Source organism: Barbus barbus (assembly GCF_936440315.1).
Source record: "Barbus barbus genome assembly, chromosome: 15".
NCBI classification, from domain to species: Eukaryota; Metazoa; Chordata; class Actinopteri; order Cypriniformes; family Cyprinidae; genus Barbus; species Barbus barbus.
This window is the reverse complement of record NC_136743.1, coordinates 11,094,293-11,112,576: the sequence shown is the minus strand read 5'-3', so window position 1 is coordinate 11,112,576 and position 18,284 is coordinate 11,094,293. Positions and strand designations below refer to the sequence as shown.

Below are 18,284 nucleotides of genomic sequence, written 5' to 3'. Positions count from 1 at the left end.
TTGTAGTTGTTAAGTTTAGGATTATGGGATGCAGAATATGGTCATGAAGAATACAGAATTAATATGTGCTTAAGTACTAATAAACAACCAATATGCAAGCTAATAATTACCTACTGTAGTTAAAAATGATAGCTGAGAAGTTGTTCATCATACTAATGTTATTTTTTATTTTTCTATATTTGACTAATTATGTGTTTTCTGATTGCTCCATATATAATCCTACAAACGCTTGTGTATTAATAGATTTTATACAATGTAAAAACAGCCAGGTGTTAAAAGCCACTCTTCTCACCTGTCACTGTGTGTCGTCCTGATTCTGCTAACAAACCTAGGCTGACTGTTTCTTGTTCATTCTTGACAACACATAAAAACGTCAAATTAGTGCAATAATGACAGAGCACCCCTAAATGAAGATCGATCCTGTATCAGATCAGTGCTTAGTTGCATACTTGATTGAAATACATCATGTAGATTTGGCAGAGTGTCACAATGCTGCAAACGCTGTAAAATCTCAGTTCAACATTATCTTTATTCTTATTTGAAGGGTTCTGATAACATACATACGTGTTACAATAAAAGACGTTACAAAAGAGTTACAGAAAAATACACTGAAAATAAATAAGTGCATGTTTGTCCAGGCAGGTTTTTTTTCTCCATATAATGAACATTAAAACTTGCTAATTATTCAACAAGAGCAATAGGCAGAGTCACTCAACATTGTGCAACACTATTCGGATACTACATGCCAACTTACGCTGCTTGACTTCTTCGTAAAAAAGGAGTTAAGAGCTTCTTGCCGCTTTGAACTCATCTCGACCTCTAATGAATGCAGCAGGGCCTGGCCGCGGGCGCGAGCCTGGGCATGTCGTGACGTCACAAACTGAGTGCCTGATTGCCATGGAAACGTAAACGTCATGTATAAATTATCTTGTCTCTTTGAATTTTAAATCATTCTGCATTTATATACATTGCTCCATTAAAACCTCAACATGTCGAGAACACAACTGTCCAATGAAAAAGTGCGGGGGACGAATTTACTTTTTATAAAACACGTCCCCCGCGTAATCTACACCCCTGCCGCACTTATTTCACTCCTCTGCAGCCGCCTACTCTCGCCTACATTTCAGGCAAAGCCAGGCGCATCTCAAACAAGCCTTTTGTTTACGAGACGTTATATTGACGTCTTTGCGCGGCTGAAACTCTGATTGAGCGATTACATGAGACCGGATACGGATTGTAAACTTGTACTCTTTCTTTTAACTTACCTTCGGATATTTAGTCATGTTTGTTTTGTGCAGAAACTTGTATTTATGTGTAGGAGATGATCAGTTCACGTGAGTTACGCAGACTCTCACAGAAACCTCTCCTGCCTCAAAATAATTTCAACACCGTAAATAATGATAGCGGGATTAATATACAGCTTCATGTTATTAAAGAATATATAAATGTATATGCTAATCCCAGGAAGGTACCCAGACAGGTAACACATGTAAATGCTGACAAATAAACACTATCGTAACTGTTTAGGCATTTAGGCTAATCTCTTAAACAACATCGTAATGGTATTCTCGATAATCAATATGTTACCTTCATAGCCATAAACACATTTTTAAAATCTTATACAATTTTAAAGCCTTTATTATAACCAGGAGATGGCAGCAGAGGATCACTCATTGGCTGCAGCTGGAATTTCAACTCCCTAGTTTTTTTTCCATGTCTTTTGATTTATTATGAAATAAATATTTGAACAAATTTAGTACTTTATCGCATATGAAGTATTAAAGTAGGCTATAGCAAGTCCAGGAGGTCACAAAGTCACTTGTCATTGAAAGAAAGAAAGAAATAAGGCCGGACAACAGCCTATAATGCTGAATTATTTAAATACCTGTAGTCAAATACAAATTTAAAAAGTTGGTATAACAATTAAATAATGCAGTCAATATTTTAAAATGTTTAGATTTAAATTAATATCTACATCGTTTAAGTTTTATCCAACACAGACTGAATTTAGCGTGAATCATTTAATGCACAGCTCTATTTTGACATCAGCTCGTCAGATTTTATTCTGTTGGCACTATCAATCATAGCAATGACTCGCAGCATGATTTAACGGATTGCCTCATGTAAATATAACATTCACGTTTGTCATTCCTGAAACGGTAGCCTATACATGGACGTTTGGTCCTCTTAGACAAACAAAACTTTCCTCCAATTTGTGAAAGGTTTGACATTTCTCTTGTCTGAAAGTATCACTTTACAGCAGGTCTCTGAAGCAGAAGTCCTGCTTAGGTCATTTGTGACTGAAATGGAGGTTCTGTATGGTTTACATGTCTTACAATGTCCATCTCAGTCTGCATTTGGCAGAAAGTGTAAGAAACTGGGGTCCATTGTGGGCTCACTCACCCTTCACATTTGAGTCACACAATCAGTATACTCAAAATGATCAAGAGTACACAAGGTGTCCCTTTGCAAACTGCAAAAACCTTTCAATTGCAGAAAGCCCTTCCTCTGTATGCAAAGAAGTCACTTGCTCGTGCCTCGCCCTTACAAAAAAAATCCTGTAGGATTTTGGTTTTATGTGCAGGGATCCTGCAAATCCTACAGGACAGGGCACATTCCTGCAGGAGTCCTACAGGAAAATGGTCACGAAAATCCTGTGGGATCCTGTAGGAATGTGCAGGTATGTGGTGTGTAGGTCCTGCAGGATTTTTTTGTAAGGGTGTGTATTAGCTGTGTAATATTCAAGATCATATAGATCCGGCCAGTTGTTATCACAAAATAAATGCACTCTGTCTCGCTTTATTCTACTATAACAACTGTCTGGAGCTACATTATCCCACATAAAAGCGCAAATTAAAACCAGGGTTTGGAAATACTTGAAGGTGAGTAGAAGATGACAGAATATTCATATTGATTTTTCATTTTTGGGTGATACCTTTAGTAAATTGTATACAGCTGTTACATAGAAAGAAATTTAGGTCCTGATTATCTTTGTGTGCTTTGTGTTGAGGTCTTAAACTATTAAGAATGTATGAAAACTAATTGAATTATGTACAAAAATAAAACTATTTTTAAACCATTTAAAAAAAAAAAAATTGTGATTATATAGTATATTCTTGTTATTCCAGATTAGATACGAGTGAGATGTAAAATTGTGTTTAAAAATGAGGGACCAAGCTAATAACATTTGCCTATGAAAAAGAGATTTTCATGATGTTATAGTTACAGATTAATAAGAAATTTAAACCACCTAGTTTGTAAAAAACAGATTCCATATAGCCCAGATGAGGGCTTATTGATACAGTTTTTTATCCAATTTATTTTAAATGTGTTGTTTAAAGTGGTGAAACCCCCTTTCTCAATGGTGTTCATAAGTACAGATTTTCTAATAAAATGAGTTTTATTCTTCCAAACAAAGTTGAGAAGCATTGAAGTGAAGTGACATTCAGCCAAGTTAAAAAATTGTATCAATTTTTTTAAGAATGTCAACATTCAAAGAGAGAGCAGCATATGTTAACCTTGAAAACCTTCAGCGTTGGCTAGTAAGACTCTTCCCTTCGATGAGAGATCATGTTGGAGCCACATATTTTTCTGAGTACTCACCTTCCCTCTATTGTCTTCCCTGTATTGCAGCCGCGGACTGCAACTCCACTGCAGTAGATGGCGCTGTAGGACAAATTGTTACTTGATGCACTACAGATGAAGAGGTTCCGCTAATATGTAAACCGAATGGACAGTCTAATGTGTTTATTTAGCCTAATAGTAGTACAGTTAATCATTTTCATATAAAAATCGAATAACCTACACTGCGACTCCGGAAAAGAAAATTCAGCGCGCGCTAAATAAACCACCGTACACGCCTGCAGTACAAAGCTAATACAAACAAGAATGGCGAAAGGAATGTACTTAGAGCATTATTTAGACAGTAAGTTTTTTTAAACGGTCCACATTTTAAATGCTGTCAAGTTGTATGAAATGTGATGAGTTCCTCTTGTGAGTTGAGTTGTGTTTCAGCATTACACGTTTATCAGTCTTATATGTTACGTTACGATTAAATGGTGAAATGTAAGTTACATGACTGAGTGCCTGAATAATGTTTTGTATCTTATAATACCCTTGGTTAGTATGCAAAGTTAACTTCCTGTAGCATATGAATGCATGTTTATTTTCCTGCCATGTAAATACAGTTTGCACGATTTTTTATTATATTCATTCGCTCCAGGCATCGAGGGACTTCCTTGCGAGTTGCAGAGAAACTTCTCATTAATGGGGGATTTAGATAATAGAACGGAAGGTATGAATGTTTGGACCACTTTGTATCAGAGGCCATTACAGGTAGCTTTTTAAAATTATGACTGATGAACAATTATTTTCTCACTGTTGTTCACAGAGAAAAAAACAGAGATAAGTGACCTAGCCTCTGAGTATATTGCAAAAGTTAGAAATCTGGCATCTGAGGAACGTGTCCAGCATTTAAAGAAGATTGAAAATGCCTACAACAAATGCAAAGAGTACAGCGATGACAAAGTTCAGCTTGCGATGCAGATTTACGAAATGGTGAGATGCAGAATCCTCAGTTTTATATTTGCATGTACCACTGGATGCATCAAGCAAAAACAAGTCTGCTTGCATTTCCAGGTGGATAAACACATTCGGCGGTTGGATGCTGATCTTGCACGCTTTGAGAATGATCTTCAGGAGAAACTGGACTCAGGTAGCCTGGATAGCTCAGATGAAAAGCAATCTCGAAGTAAGTCTTATTGTTCAGAGCTTATCTTCATGCATGTATCAATGCCCAGTGGCAATGCCTTTTGCTGCAACTTGGGTGAGCCTAAACAGACTCATTTGTTCTTTCAGAAGATAAGAATATAAAAGAAAAGAGGGCATCCCATGGAAGAGACAAGAAAGGATCAGATCAAGACTCACCCAAGCAGAAAAAACTGAAAAATGGGTAACTGTCATATTAAAAGGACACATTTGATTGATGCATGTGTATATTATTTTAAGTCTTTGTATTTAACATTTTTGTGTGTGTGTTTGTCTCTCAAACACTAGTGCAAACATAAGTGAATCTCTGCTTGCCATGCACCCATCAGATGTCCTGGATATGCCAGTGGACCCTAATGAACCCACATACTGTTTATGTACTCAAGTATCATATGGAGAAATGATTGGATGTGACAATTCTGATGTGAGTAATAGTATAATACATTTTTAATTTTTTCAAGCCATTGTTTGAGAAAATAAAATTTTCACACAGAAACAAGTACTGTTTACATAATAAAATAGGGGGGGTTTATATGTAAAAGAATGAAAAGGAGGGTTTCTTCTCTTTTAACAGTGTCCAATAGAGTGGTTTCACTTTGCTTGTGTTGGCTTAACAACCAAACCAAAAGGAAAATGGTGAGCCAAATTCCTTTTACTTCATATTTATTTGCGCACTTCACATACCGATTTACATCTCCATGCACTTAATATTGCAGTTTTAAAGTATTGTGTTCTCCATTTACAGGTATTGCCCACGATGCACCCAAGATATGAGAAAAAAATAGTCTACTTCTACAATGCAACCTAAATCAAATGTCCAGTTATTACAGCCTATTCAGTGGAAATCAATTAACTTTTTGAAAATGTGCCTTTGCTATGTAGACGACCATGAATGTAACAACAGGGAAGAATATTAAATGTATTTTCCAGTTGGTGCCAGCAGAGGGCTTGGATCTCTTTCTTTTCATTTAGCCTTGGAATAAAGTTTTTTGTTGTTACTTTTGTGCCTTGTCTAAATAGCTTGCATCTTACTATCTACAATATATAAATTAAGTTTTTATGTTTATGTAAACGCATGACTCTCATAGGACTGCAACAATGAAATCATTTAGCAAAGTTGGGATCTGATCAGTGTAGGGAAATGTAGTTTTTAGAGTACTCCACCTCAGTGCAGTGCAATCAAATATAGACTACATTTCCCGTCATGCAACAGAGTCGTCAGCACTCATGGACGGAACCCATTTGCAAACTAGTAGTTTGAGGTTGCAGAAAATGTCTTATCACAGTTAGTTTTTCGAGCAGTTTAATAATATTAATTCAGATTATTATGAATTCTAGACTGGATTAAACACTGTTCAACCTAAAAAGCTACGTTTAGTGAAGTGCAGACACTGGGCTGGGTCGACAGTTCCGCTTCCCCTCCGCCATAGCAGACAGATCCTGTGTCCAAGAAGAAGTTAACTCAAAAAACTTACAAGCACGTCTACGCGGCGTCGCAAATCATAATCTCCAGGGAGATATTCTCATTATACTTGCAGCTAAATCAGTTTATGAGGCTGAAAAAGGCGGAGCCAAAACTTTGAAGAGATCTGCGGGAGTTCTGGTGAGTTGGAAAAGCAAAACTGGTTAATCCTGACATCTGCTCGGCCAGTAGTGCGCAGATCTCTTGATATTCAGAAAGGGTGATGTGTAGTGATGATTAATCACTGAGATTTTGAGTTTTATCATATTTAGACAGCGTTGTTTTGAAAATGCAGAGTTGCTTGCCCTTTCGATTTGATGTTTTCAGGGTTGTTTTTCTCCAAAAGAATATGCATTCGCTTAGGTAGATAGTAGTCAACAAAACCAAGTAAATCTTAAGCTTAAGAATTTGTACATCAACTGTTGTTTCTTATTAGTGTTTGCTGAAGTGTACTTTCGTGAAAAACAAACAATACTGTAAATCAAAGTCCCATCTTATGGGCATTTCTTTCATGTTTGTTATGTCATGTGACAATTATGTGTTCTTTTCTTCATGGAAAACAAAGTAGATGTTTGGCATAAAACGCAATATAAGTCACCATTCACTTTCATTGTATGAAAAAGATGCAGTAAATAAATGGTGACTGAGTCTGATAGTTCTCATAGCATTCTGTCTAACATCTCATTTTGTGTTCCACAGAAGAAATGAAGTCATGAGGGTGAGTAAATGACAACATTTTCATTTCTTTGACAATAAGCAAGAATTTAGCAGTTAGAAAGTTGGCTGCTTCTTCATTGGACCAGTACATGCCTTCAATCTCCAATAGCATGGAAGGAGGACGACAGCTAGGCTTAGTTCAGGAAGCCTTGCTCAGTATTTCCTTTTATAGAAGCTGCAAATACAAAAGGCCCCTCGTCTGTCTTCCTGTAAACAGTTCCTCTACACATCTGTAAAAGAGAGGCGTGCTCTTATATCTTTGTTTTGGTCCAGTTGGTCAGATTAAGTGCAAGTGTGTAACCTATAGTGGTCGTGGCTGGTAGGATCAGGAAATGCTTCAGTTATCAGTCCACCAATCAGAAGAGGAGGGGATGTGAGTAATAGGAAGCGGAGGCACTCTGCTGATGATTTTTTTTTTTTTTTTTTTTCTCACTGTCTCTCTAGTGGTTGCTTGAAGATTGTAATCAGCACTGTTAGAAGTAACATAGCTAGCTAGAATTTGTTTGACCAAAAATGTTTGATAGATTCAGTCCACGGGACTTGTGTCAGTCAGTGCATCATGAATGTTGGTCAAATGCTGGCTAGTGAATAGTGATGTTCTTGCATTCATATGGAGGGCCCACATTGCATGCATTGTCACTTGCACCTTATGTTTACTTTTAGCCTGCCAGTCTGTAACTGTGAAAAACAAATATATGCTGGTTAGATTAGGCCTTGTATCAAAGAGGCTCAGGGGAGCAGACGGGAATGTCCAGAGTCCCGCTTTCTCTGGCATTTTCATCTCACTTCCCCTGTTCGTTCACACAAACTGAGAGGACAGCTTTGGCTGAAGCCTACTTACTTTTTACGCATGCAATAAATGGAAAAATAATATCTTCATGATGTTAATGGAGAAAATCCTGTAATTTGTAACAAGTGGAGCTTTCTGAGATATCAATGTGTATTTATGCATTTGGCAGATGCTTTTATCTAGTGGAACTTGTATTGCATTCAAGGTTTGCATTTATTTTATTTTATTGTATTTTATTTTTTTATCTTTTTTGTTGGTTCATGTGCTCCCCAGAAATCAAATCCATGAATTTGGTGTTACAATTGTCATGCTCTTCTTTTAGTCTTGAATACATGTCTTAGATTAGTCTGTCACTGTGTGTTGATAATGCATAAAGTAAAAGTAAAATCAAAGAGAAAGTAAAAATAAATTTAAGTTGACTCACCATTGCTGTTAAATATGCATGGATTTTAATCTCGTCAGTGGCAAGTGAAAAGCCAGTAGTTGTTGTCAAGCATAGATCATACAGTACATCTATTTATTTGCACTTTTTCATTTACCAAACACTTTTGTCCGCATACTGAAGATATTCTGTCAGGTCTGTATATTAAGTATGAGCATTTCATTGAGATTTTTTATGATAAAATGACACTTATAAGTTTCCTTTATAAGACGATAACAAGAGCTTGATACAATTTGTATGCACTAAAATTGGAACGAAACAGCACTACTCATTTGATCCATGCCACACAGACAGTTTAGCCGCTTGGCTCAAAGTTCAAATGGCAGTGCAGCGCTAGCAGCTCACTAGAGCAGATGCATTAACTCGCTGATGAGTCTTGGTCACACGAGCACTAAAAAGCACTAGTTTGCAGCCAGATGCCAACAGCTTTGTGTGCATCATTTTGTCATGTGACTCATTGGTTAAGAACATCTTTAGAGTGCATGTCAGTATTTTCATCACAAGCCTTATTCATACACAGACCAGTTCTCCATGAAAACATTCTTAAAACATTTTAAAACTGATCACAGTCATTTCTGAACAAAGCTTGCTCTTTAACAGATGATTCTGTAATTTATCAAAATATAAGTCATTTGGCTAATTTGATTCACAAATGTTTTAACTTTTTTCCCCTGGAGTCCTGAATCACGTTATCCATGGCTTCACAGAAATAGTTGTGGAATCAGTAGCTTGAGGCTGTAAGATTCATGATAGCTCAGTTTCTAAAGGGGAAATTTGAAACACTGGCTGTGAGTGGAAAAACTCATGAAATGGACCGTGCAGAAGTGTGTTTGAGCCTATAAAACACTGTGTGCTGGAGAGAACCACACCTCTCCAAATCACTGTCATTACAGGAAAGCAAGTTAAGACTTGATGATCCCAAATAACATTCCTTAAAGAAAAATTGAATTTTTTTTACTGAAATATACGATCTGGCAGTCTGTGTAGTGGTATTCAATACTGAATGAAACCATGCTTTAAACAAGAGTTTATTTTCAGAACATCTTTTATAGATTTGTGGGGGTGAAAGTACTCTCTAATCAAGCTCTTAAAACGCCTCCCATAATCCTGATTTATTCCTAGTAGTGTGATTGTTGTGTAACGGTGGTGGTTGCTCAGAGCGAGAGTCAGTGATGTGTAAAGGTATGTCCAGTCTAATGTCTCCTCCGCTGTAAGGCCTTACATCAAGCCTGAGGGCTGGTACATCACTATAGCAATGCGCAGCACAAAGGCATGACTGCACTCGCAGCTTTTTATCCTGCTGTGGAATGAAGTATGCCTGCATCAACATGCCTTTATCTCAGCTCTCTTCAGTGGAGGCAAAGGAAGAAAGAGACTGTGGACACACCATAGCAAAGACCCTCAATGTCCCAGGAGTGTGGCAGATCTGGGCCAGGGACCTCAACTGCATCTTCCTTCAGGGTTCTTCAGGGTGAGGTGGTGTTAGTGGTGGTACTGGCATCTGTTTGCATTCTTTTTCCTTGATTTCTGTAGTGTTGACTGCGCTTTTTTTACAAGTTGAAGTGTGCTGGAAAAAGCTGATTGTGCTTCAAAAGAATTGTATTAATATATAGTTTGACTAAATGAAAGAAGATACAAGTGTTTTTGTTTTGTGTAGGTTTTTTCATTGGATTGCATGAGATATGTACTGGAGTTTTATTTTTATTTTTTTTTTTTTTTTATTTTCAATTTCCTAATCAGACTTGCTTCTGAGAATGTTCTTGCAGCAAGTCCTCTGATCTTTATTCTTCCCATGTTATTTTTTCTCTTAAGGGAAACAGGAACTGGCTCATGAGTGTTAGTCTAAGATCATGCAAGACTTGTGCAATAGTTAGTCTTTTATTGATCGTTTCTCAACTCTTTAGAAATATCTTTGTTATAGCTCAGGTAAAATGACTTTCTTGTCTTTTCAAGGATCTTTTAAAGCTTGCATGATGAAAGCACTTCTGGATTTTTTTTTTTTTCGGTCTCTGTTATAGAAGTTAAATCATGTGGTGAAACGCACAATTCAACTAAGCTAAATATTTAATGTTGCATCACCGTTTTGTCATTTTCATATCTGATTTTGCTCAGCTAGACCGTTGATTCTAAAAAAAGATTCAGAATAAACTAGAAAGTGTGTAATCTATGGCCGTGTGAGGCAATTACTCATTTGAACATTAAAATGAGTCATGTTCAGATTCATTAAACCTAAAAGCTGTTGGCCATCACACTATCTTTTGTTTCTGTAGTTATAATCAGTCAGGTATCTAAGGCCTTTGTTGTTTGAATACTATGCACAGTTGAACCATGCTGTCAAACAGGAAGAGATTGTGGTCACGTCAAGGTTGAGTTGCACATGATTTGCTGAATTGACTTCACTAAGGTGAGACAGGATTTTACCTTATTTGGACATGTTGATGACAGGGGCGGAGAGGATGCAGACAGCCGCATGATGGCACTGATTTCTAACCAGACTTGATAGACTGTTTGCGAAAACACCTTTGTACCATCTTAGGCCACATGCACCTGATGAGCTAAACTTGTTGCTATTCTATCATCATTTTTGCTCATGGTGAAATGTGTCCACATTGTTGACATGCTTACCTGTTGTAGCTTATCCACGCTCTGTGTATTCAAAACACATCATTGAAGAATAATTTGGTCTTTCAAAAATATCTGCTAAAGTTGCATTTTTTCGTTGCTGAAATTTCGTTTCATTACTAAGCAAAACATGTACAATTCCATTCAGATATACTTGTATAGCATTTTCACAGTTTAATATTGTTCCAGTGAAGTTTTACAGTAAAATATGACCGCCCTTTTTTACAGTAAAATATGACCGCCCTTAAAGTACATAACAATAACAAAAAAAATACTCTCAAATTTTCCCTAAGAACCCTTTTGTGGCTCCACTGAAGATCTAATCAGCATTGCATGTACCTGTTACAAAGAAGGCAACCCCATAGTCCATTGTGACAGCCTTAGTGAAAATTATTATCGAAGAAAAATGTACAGAGAAAAATATAATTCAGAACTGAAAAGAATGCATTTTTTCCATGTGCCTTGTATTTTTGTGTCGAGTTTCTTAAATATTTCACATAAGGAGAGGTCTTCTTGTAGTTGCTGCCTATATAGAGTGCATCAAATCAGTTATGTGTGAGGTTCTATTTTGGTTCAAATGCTGTCATAGGCATAGACAGCAAGGTAGCAAAGCTCACTAGGTTTAAGTGTGCTGATGTCTCAGCCATCCTTAGCAAGGCATCCTGTTGTGCAGACTTGCATTCTGACCTGAAAACCTCAGCACTTTCAGTTGAATTGACCTGCTAGAACTGTTACTCTCAGAGATTGCAATGCTAAGCTAACTGACAGCTTTCTGTGTTACAGATAGGCCGTGAATACTCAAATGTATCAGTTGCTTTTGCACAGGGCTTGACATTGTTGGCGTACTCAAAAAAGAGTTGGCAGCTAGCAGAACATGAGACAGAGTCTCTCTGTCCATGCTAACTTGTTTACTGGCTGTTTTTGTAGCACAGTAGCAGCTGTTGGCTAGTGGTTAGTAAGTTCTGCACTGTTTTAGCAGACTCTTGGTGTGGTTGGAAAGCTTTCATAAAAGGTCTGTACATTAAAATTCTAAAATTGCTTCTCTTAGATTTGACTGAAATAGATTGTTTTAATGGGCATTTCAAACAACGCATTACTGGACAAATAGCCTTGTTTATATTGCTTGTATTCTTCTAGTGATGGATCTGATCTGCCCTGATAAAGTCTCTTGCCAAAATGGCCTGTTATCTGTCATTCTCTTCATTTATTGTATCTTAATTGTCTTTAGTGCATCAATTCATTTATCAGCTAAGTTTTTTGTTTCTCTGCCGCCCTCTGCAGGTTGGTCTCTGAAACCCTATTACCCTTCTGAGTGTGTTTCCCTGTCATGTCTGACAACGGAGAGCTGGAGGACAAACCCCCTGCCCCCCCAGTCAGAATGAGCAGTAACTTTGGCATTAAGGACAGTATGTCAACAAACCCCAGTTCTAAACCCCTGCCCTCCGTCCCAGAGGAGAAGAGGGACAAACCACGCAACAAGATCATATCCATATTCTCAGCTGAGAAAGGTAAGACCAGAGGACCCAGGGTGCATTCAAATCAGTATTTAGGATCAATACAAAACAGCATTTGTGTTGAATACCACAGAAAAATACTTTTGACTCAAAAATTGGGTTTTCTGTAAGTCACAAAGAATTTCACTTAAATTATATTTAGCGTTTTTATATTGTTGTTTGAGCTGCAAATTTCTGAAGTAGGATTGTGGTTTTAGGCAAATAAACTTGTAATTTGTTTACAGCACCATTTATGTGCATAAAGTTTTCTCTGTGAAAAGGTTTAACCATATGCATGTCATGAGGTTTCAGTTGAGCTTTTTACTTAATAATTAGTATATTTTTTGTATGTAAATTCCCAATTATAAAGATTTTTAGGAGCTAATTTTTTGTTTAAAATTATTATTAAATATTGGCTTAATATTTAATTTGATTCAGTTTTTAATCAATTAATAGCCCTAAAAGACTGAATCTAGCAAAAAAAATCTCGTTCTTCACTATAAAAAAATATTTCTCCTCTTTTGCCTAATAAAAGTGTAATATAGAAGATTTGATGTTCAATTCTAGTTGCTATTTTTTTTTTTTATTGTTTTTTTTTTTCAACATTTGAGTTGTCCTGTTTACTTTCATTGTTAATGACTTACTATAACCCAGATGTTTGCTTTTTTTTGCCACATAATACTACAAATGGTGACAATAAGGCTCAACTTGTATTGAACTCAACACATTCCTTTAACTGACCCTTCTATAGTACGCTGCAATTGATCACATTTTTGGACACAGAGGCTCATTGATTGTAAAATTGTCCACTGGAATCTGTAATTTTTCCAGTGACCAGAAGCATGTAACCACAATCCTTCTTTCTGTTGAAGGAAGAAAAAAAGACAAGGATAAGGAGCGTCCAGAGATTTCAAGCCCTTCTGACTTTGAGCACACCATTCATGTGGGCTTCGATTCTGTCACGGGGGAGTTCACTGTGAGTTAGACATACTTTCCTCTGGTGCAATTTCCCATGCTGCCCCAGCCCCTGATCTGTCCTAATCAATCAAATGCTAGGAAGGATTGCCAATTCAATTGCCTAGATTGATTTCTGTGACCATTTGTCTCCTGTCTGTCATAGTGCACTGATTTAATTTGCTGAAGTTTAATTAATCAAATTATCAGATGGGCCCTAACTCACTTTCTTATTTTCATTCCCATATCTCTATCTGTGTTTCAGGGCATGCCAGAGCAGTGGGCTCGGCTGCTGCAGACCTCCAACATCACGAAATCTGAGCAGAAGAAAAACCCTCAGGCTGTGCTGGATGTGCTCAAATTCTACGATTCCACAGGCAACAGCAGGCAGAAATACCTCAGCTTTACAGGTAAATGAGTACACATGCATACCACCACTCCCAACTGTATTTGAATTAATCTTCTAATGTCTATGTTCCTCCTCTTGATCTCAGATAAAGATGCACCACCAGCAAAAAAAGGCACAGAGCAATCACCAGTCAAGCATCCTGATGATGATGACGATGATGAAGCCCCGCCCCCTGTTGTAGCACCACGTCCACAGCATACCATATCTGTGAGTGAAGATTTGTTGTCATATTTTTCATGTCAAATAGGCATATTACTTAATTTTTTCATGTCATACTGGTTCTTGAGTGAACACCATATTGTTGGTGTCTTTGTTGTCTGGATAGGTATACACTCGTTCTGTCATCGATCCCATTCCAGCACCTGCTGCCATTGCGGACACAGATGGTTGTAAAGCTGCAGATAAACAGAAGAAGGGCAAGGGCAAGATGACAGATGAGGAGATTATGGAGAAACTTAGTAAGTCTTTGTTGGTTACTAAACATTAGAGATGCTCACTATAACAATATTAGTATTAGCTGCACTGCAGCATGTGAAAGTGATTCTGTATGACAGAATCCTAACTGTGTTGTTGTGATTGATCTCAGGAACTATTGTCAGCATTGGAGACCCCAAGAAAAAATACACAAGATACGAAAAAATTGGACAAGGGTAAATATATTCTATGATTCGTGGCTATTTTTTCAATATGTCAGTCTGTATCACAGTAGCTCAATTTATATTAACTATGATCTAAAATTGCTTCAATTGAATATTGTCTCTTTACAGTGCGTCTGGTACAGTGTATACAGCTATTGACGTTGCTACTGGCCAAGAGGTATTTTCTCTATTCAGTTCTTAATCTAATTTTAATCAATGAATCCTGTGAAAAGTCCTTGAATAAAAATTTTATTTGTTTAGGACAATTGCTTGATGTACACTACTGTAATTTTTGTATTTACTGCGTGAACAGTAAAGTCATTCATAGGAGACATTCATTTCTATTTCAAATAAATGCACATTACTAGCAGCACAACTGTTTTCAACATTAAAAAAGAAATACTTCTTGAGCACCACATCAGCAAATTAGAATTGTTTTTGAAGAATCATGTGACACATTTTAAAATATATTAAAACTGAATTTTAAATTGCAAGAATATTTCATAATATTACTGTTTTTTTTTTTTTTATCAAATAAATTCAGCCTCGCTGAGCAAAAAAGACTTCTTTAAAAAATATTAGACCCCAAACCTTTAATTACACTAAATTAACATTAAATGGACCACCATGATTTAATTGTTTGAGTTTCATTTTGGCTTTTCATAGTTAGTTGACATAGGCTAAGCTAACTGACACTGATGTGTTTCTGTAGGTTGCTATCAAGCAGATTAACCTACAGAAGCAGCCCAAGAAGGAGCTGATCATCAATGAGATCCTGGTGATGAAGGAGATGAAGAACCCAAATATTGTCAACTTTGTAGACAGGTAGTTACATCCCTTAAAGCTATTGAAACATGATTATTTTGTGCATTGGATCCCATAATATGTTTTCAACCATCTACTGTAACATCTACCTTTCGTTGTTTTGTTTTTTTTGTATGTGCAGCTTCTTGGTAGGAGATGAGCTCTTTGTGGTAATGGAGTATCTTGCTGGAGGCTCTTTGACCGATGTGGTTACAGAAACCTGCATGGATGAGGCACAAATCGCTGCTGTCTGCAGAGAGGTACAGTATTTCTGCCGTAGTTGTGAGCTCTGAAGCGTTTGTTTTTCCCATGACCATCTGAACATTGTGGTCTGTTTCCTCTACAGTGTATACAAGCTCTAGAGTTCCTGCATTCAAACCAGGTCATTCATCGAGACATCAAAAGTGACAATGTTCTATTAGGAATGGATGGATCTGTCAAACTAAGTGCGTCCATGATCCCACTGTCAAGTCCTGGCTTCATTATATCAGAACAGTTTGTATGAATTGTTTGCTCTTCTCTTTTCAGCCGATTTTGGTTTCTGTGCTCAAATCACGCCTGAGCAAAGTAAGAGAAGCACCATGGTAGGAACACCCTACTGGATGGCCCCTGAAGTGGTCACACGTAAAGCCTACGGGCCCAAAGTAGACATATGGTCTCTGGGTATCATGGCCATTGAGATGGTTGAGGGTGAACCTCCTTATCTCAACGAGAATCCTCTGAGGGTGAGCCTTTCCTGTCTTATACTTTTATTACTCTGTCAATGATTCATTTGTTAAGTCTTTTTGTAATTAATGACAGTGGTTCAAGTGATCTGTTTAACTTTAAAGAAAAGATTTATTGCATTAATGCTTAATGTTCATCTCCAGGCGCTGTACCTCATCGCTACTAATGGCACCCCAGAGCTCCAGAACCCAGAGAAGCTGTCACCCATTTTTAGAGACTTCTTAAACCGCTGCCTCGAGATGGATGTGGAGAAGAGAGGTGGAGGAAAAGAGCTCTTGCAGGTAAGGAGCAAAACTGAATCCCAATTTGTCAGTTCATAACTGTTTGAATATGTCAAGGTTTCCCAAACGGGGTTTCGTGAGGGAATTAGCAATGGCTTTGTGAGGTGATGAAAAGCTAATAATTAATAAGATTGAATGTAAAATTACAATAGATAAATAGGGCTGCAAGATTAATCAAAATAAAGCTCTAATGATCATTATTTAGTGCATTCAGGACCGCAATGTGCAGTAGGTTCTCTTTATTTACATTCACATAATTTACAACAGTTTTGTGGACAAACGTTTACAGCATTTCACCAAAATTATGACAAAATAAAAGTTTGAGGATTTGAAATGTTATATGCTCGAGGGTTTCAGCTTTTGAAAGTGAGGAATTTAAGACACAAACATTACTAGTAGTAGCTGAAACTGTTTGTGTAAAATTTACATTATAATCATTAAAAATATTTTTATAAATATTTAGTCTTTTTTTTTACTTTGAAGTACAATTGTAATTTAAAACAGTAATATATTTCTGCTTTAATTTTTATGGAGTTAAAACAAATCATTATTATTAATATTTAATTAAAATAATATTGAAAAAAGGCACTAAAAAGCTGAAATATTTAGTTAAATTGCAAATCTTGAGGCTTAACCATCATCAGAGAACTGTGAATCTGTGGACGTGTTCTTAATTTAATGCAATATTTGCTTTAAGTAAATATTTTACATCTAAGGGGTTTTGCTAATCAAAAAGGTTTGGGAGCCCCTAGACCGTGGAGGTATTGATGACTAGGTAATTTTCTGGAAAATGTGCTAATATCCTTCTGTCTCTTGCAGCATCCCTTCCTGAAGCTGGCGAAGCCTCTTTCCAGTCTCACTCCCCTTATACTTGCTGCCAAGGAGGCAATGAAAAGTAACCGCTAACCGTTTGTCACTATGTGCCAGTGCCCAAATTCCTTCTCACAAGCGATTCCTGTGAGAACCTCCATCACTCCAGCAGAGTCTCCCTTCTAGTCCCATGAAGGACCTTTGCCATTCAGCCCTGAGGACCCTAGTCATCTCCACCTGGGCGACTAACTTGCACAATCACCATGTCTTGCCTCCTCACACCAAACTCTCCTTTAATGTGCCTTAAGGGGCTACAAAACCAGAGGAGCCACTGACTGTAGACCTCTCGTTTTCTACTGATGTCTCTCATTGTATTTGTTTAATGTAAACAGTTCAGACGCCATTGCATCGGCCAGTGTGTACCTGAACATTTTATGCATTTCTGTCAAAATTCTCTTGTATTTTATTGAGTATTGTTGAGCTCTGGCCTAACAAAGAACTTTTCCCCCCTTTTTTTACTTTCCAGAGAAGCATTTAATACTTGAACTATCCCATCCTCTCTTAATGACTTGTCACTTGTGCCTACTACCTATTTGTCTTCACCTGTCTCAACAGAATGGAACAATTTTGCTGTATGAAATTAAATGGACCATTTCTGTTTTTAAATTTTTATTGCAGAACCTAAAGTTTAAATCGTTTTGTATATTATGTATTTTGATTAGCATGCAGAAATGGGGGAAAAAACAGAAATCAGGACATTTTTACATGTTTTGTATTTGTGTATGTATACAGTATTTTATATTTTAACTAACAATTTGACAGAATACCATACTTTAATGCATCTCCAGAGGTTGTCATAGAAATGAATAATTTGATATATTCTTTGCATGTTAAATCTAACTTGTTTTTAACATTACATTTTGATGAGAAACATTTTCAGACATTCCAATTGAGTAAATACACTTTCTGTCTGTTTTCTTTTTTGTTTCCTATTAGCTACAAAGTTTTTGTTAATGATGAAACCATCTTAAAAATATACTTTGTAAATTATTATTAAAACAGACATGGAGCAAAGATGGTTGCACCTGTAACATCGACTGGTACATTTCTAGAGCTTGCATCATTCTGTCGTGACTCTTAAAATATATAGTTGACTACAGTACTTGATGAAATCTAAATGAAATTCATGTTAATACTGCTGTGAATCCTATTTGGTCAGACTGTAGTGTTTAATAATCTCTGTACTTGCAAAGGATGTCCCTTCATTTTATTTTTTTATCAGAAGGTATAATTAAGACATTTATTTCCTTCATTTTAATGAAGCTTTGATGTCTGACGAATAGCCTGAGTATATGAAATGATATATTTC

General features: G+C 36.8%; 2 protein-coding genes across 6 annotated transcripts; both read left to right on the top strand.

The window, feature by feature from the left end:
* Nucleotides 1–3,665: 3,665 nt before the first annotated feature.
* LOC306881238 (inhibitor of growth protein 5-like) lies at nucleotides 3,666–5,773 on the top strand. Of its 3 annotated transcripts, none has more exons than XM_079435232.1 (8): nucleotides 3,666–3,925; nucleotides 4,223–4,294; nucleotides 4,391–4,557; nucleotides 4,639–4,750; nucleotides 4,858–4,951; nucleotides 5,056–5,191; nucleotides 5,342–5,403; nucleotides 5,513–5,773. In XM_079435232.1, exons 1-8 carry the CDS (start codon nucleotides 3,889–3,891, stop codon nucleotides 5,550–5,552), a joined length of 720 nt encoding a protein of 239 aa, XP_079291358.1. In that variant the 5' UTR covers nucleotides 3,666–3,888; the 3' UTR covers nucleotides 5,553–5,773. The 3 variants fall into 3 exon arrangements, with proteins under 3 accessions (XP_079291358.1, XP_079291359.1, XP_079291360.1); XM_079435234.1 differs by having other exon boundaries at nucleotides 3,853–4,005; nucleotides 5,513–5,764; XM_079435233.1 differs by lacking the exon at nucleotides 4,223–4,294 and having other exon boundaries at nucleotides 3,696–3,925; nucleotides 5,513–5,764.
* Nucleotides 5,774–5,971: 198 nt separating this feature from the next.
* Nucleotides 5,972–18,253, top strand: LOC306881475 (serine/threonine-protein kinase PAK 2-like). Of its 3 annotated transcripts, XM_079435593.1 has the most exons (15): nucleotides 5,972–6,370; nucleotides 6,929–6,947; nucleotides 12,082–12,308; nucleotides 13,166–13,269; nucleotides 13,513–13,657; nucleotides 13,742–13,863; nucleotides 13,982–14,114; nucleotides 14,243–14,306; nucleotides 14,424–14,472; nucleotides 15,007–15,119; nucleotides 15,241–15,358; nucleotides 15,445–15,544; nucleotides 15,627–15,823; nucleotides 15,968–16,105; nucleotides 16,925–18,164. In XM_079435593.1, exons 3-15 carry the CDS (start codon nucleotides 12,128–12,130, stop codon nucleotides 17,009–17,011), a joined length of 1,551 nt encoding a protein of 516 aa, XP_079291719.1. In that variant the 5' UTR covers nucleotides 5,972–6,370; nucleotides 6,929–6,947; nucleotides 12,082–12,127; the 3' UTR covers nucleotides 17,012–18,164. The 3 variants fall into 3 exon arrangements, with proteins under 3 accessions (XP_079291719.1, XP_079291720.1, XP_079291721.1); XM_079435594.1 differs by lacking the exon at nucleotides 6,929–6,947; XM_079435595.1 differs by lacking the exons at nucleotides 5,972–6,370; nucleotides 6,929–6,947 and adding an exon at nucleotides 9,327–9,649 and having other exon boundaries at nucleotides 16,925–18,253.
* Nucleotides 18,254–18,284: the final 31 nt, after the last annotated feature.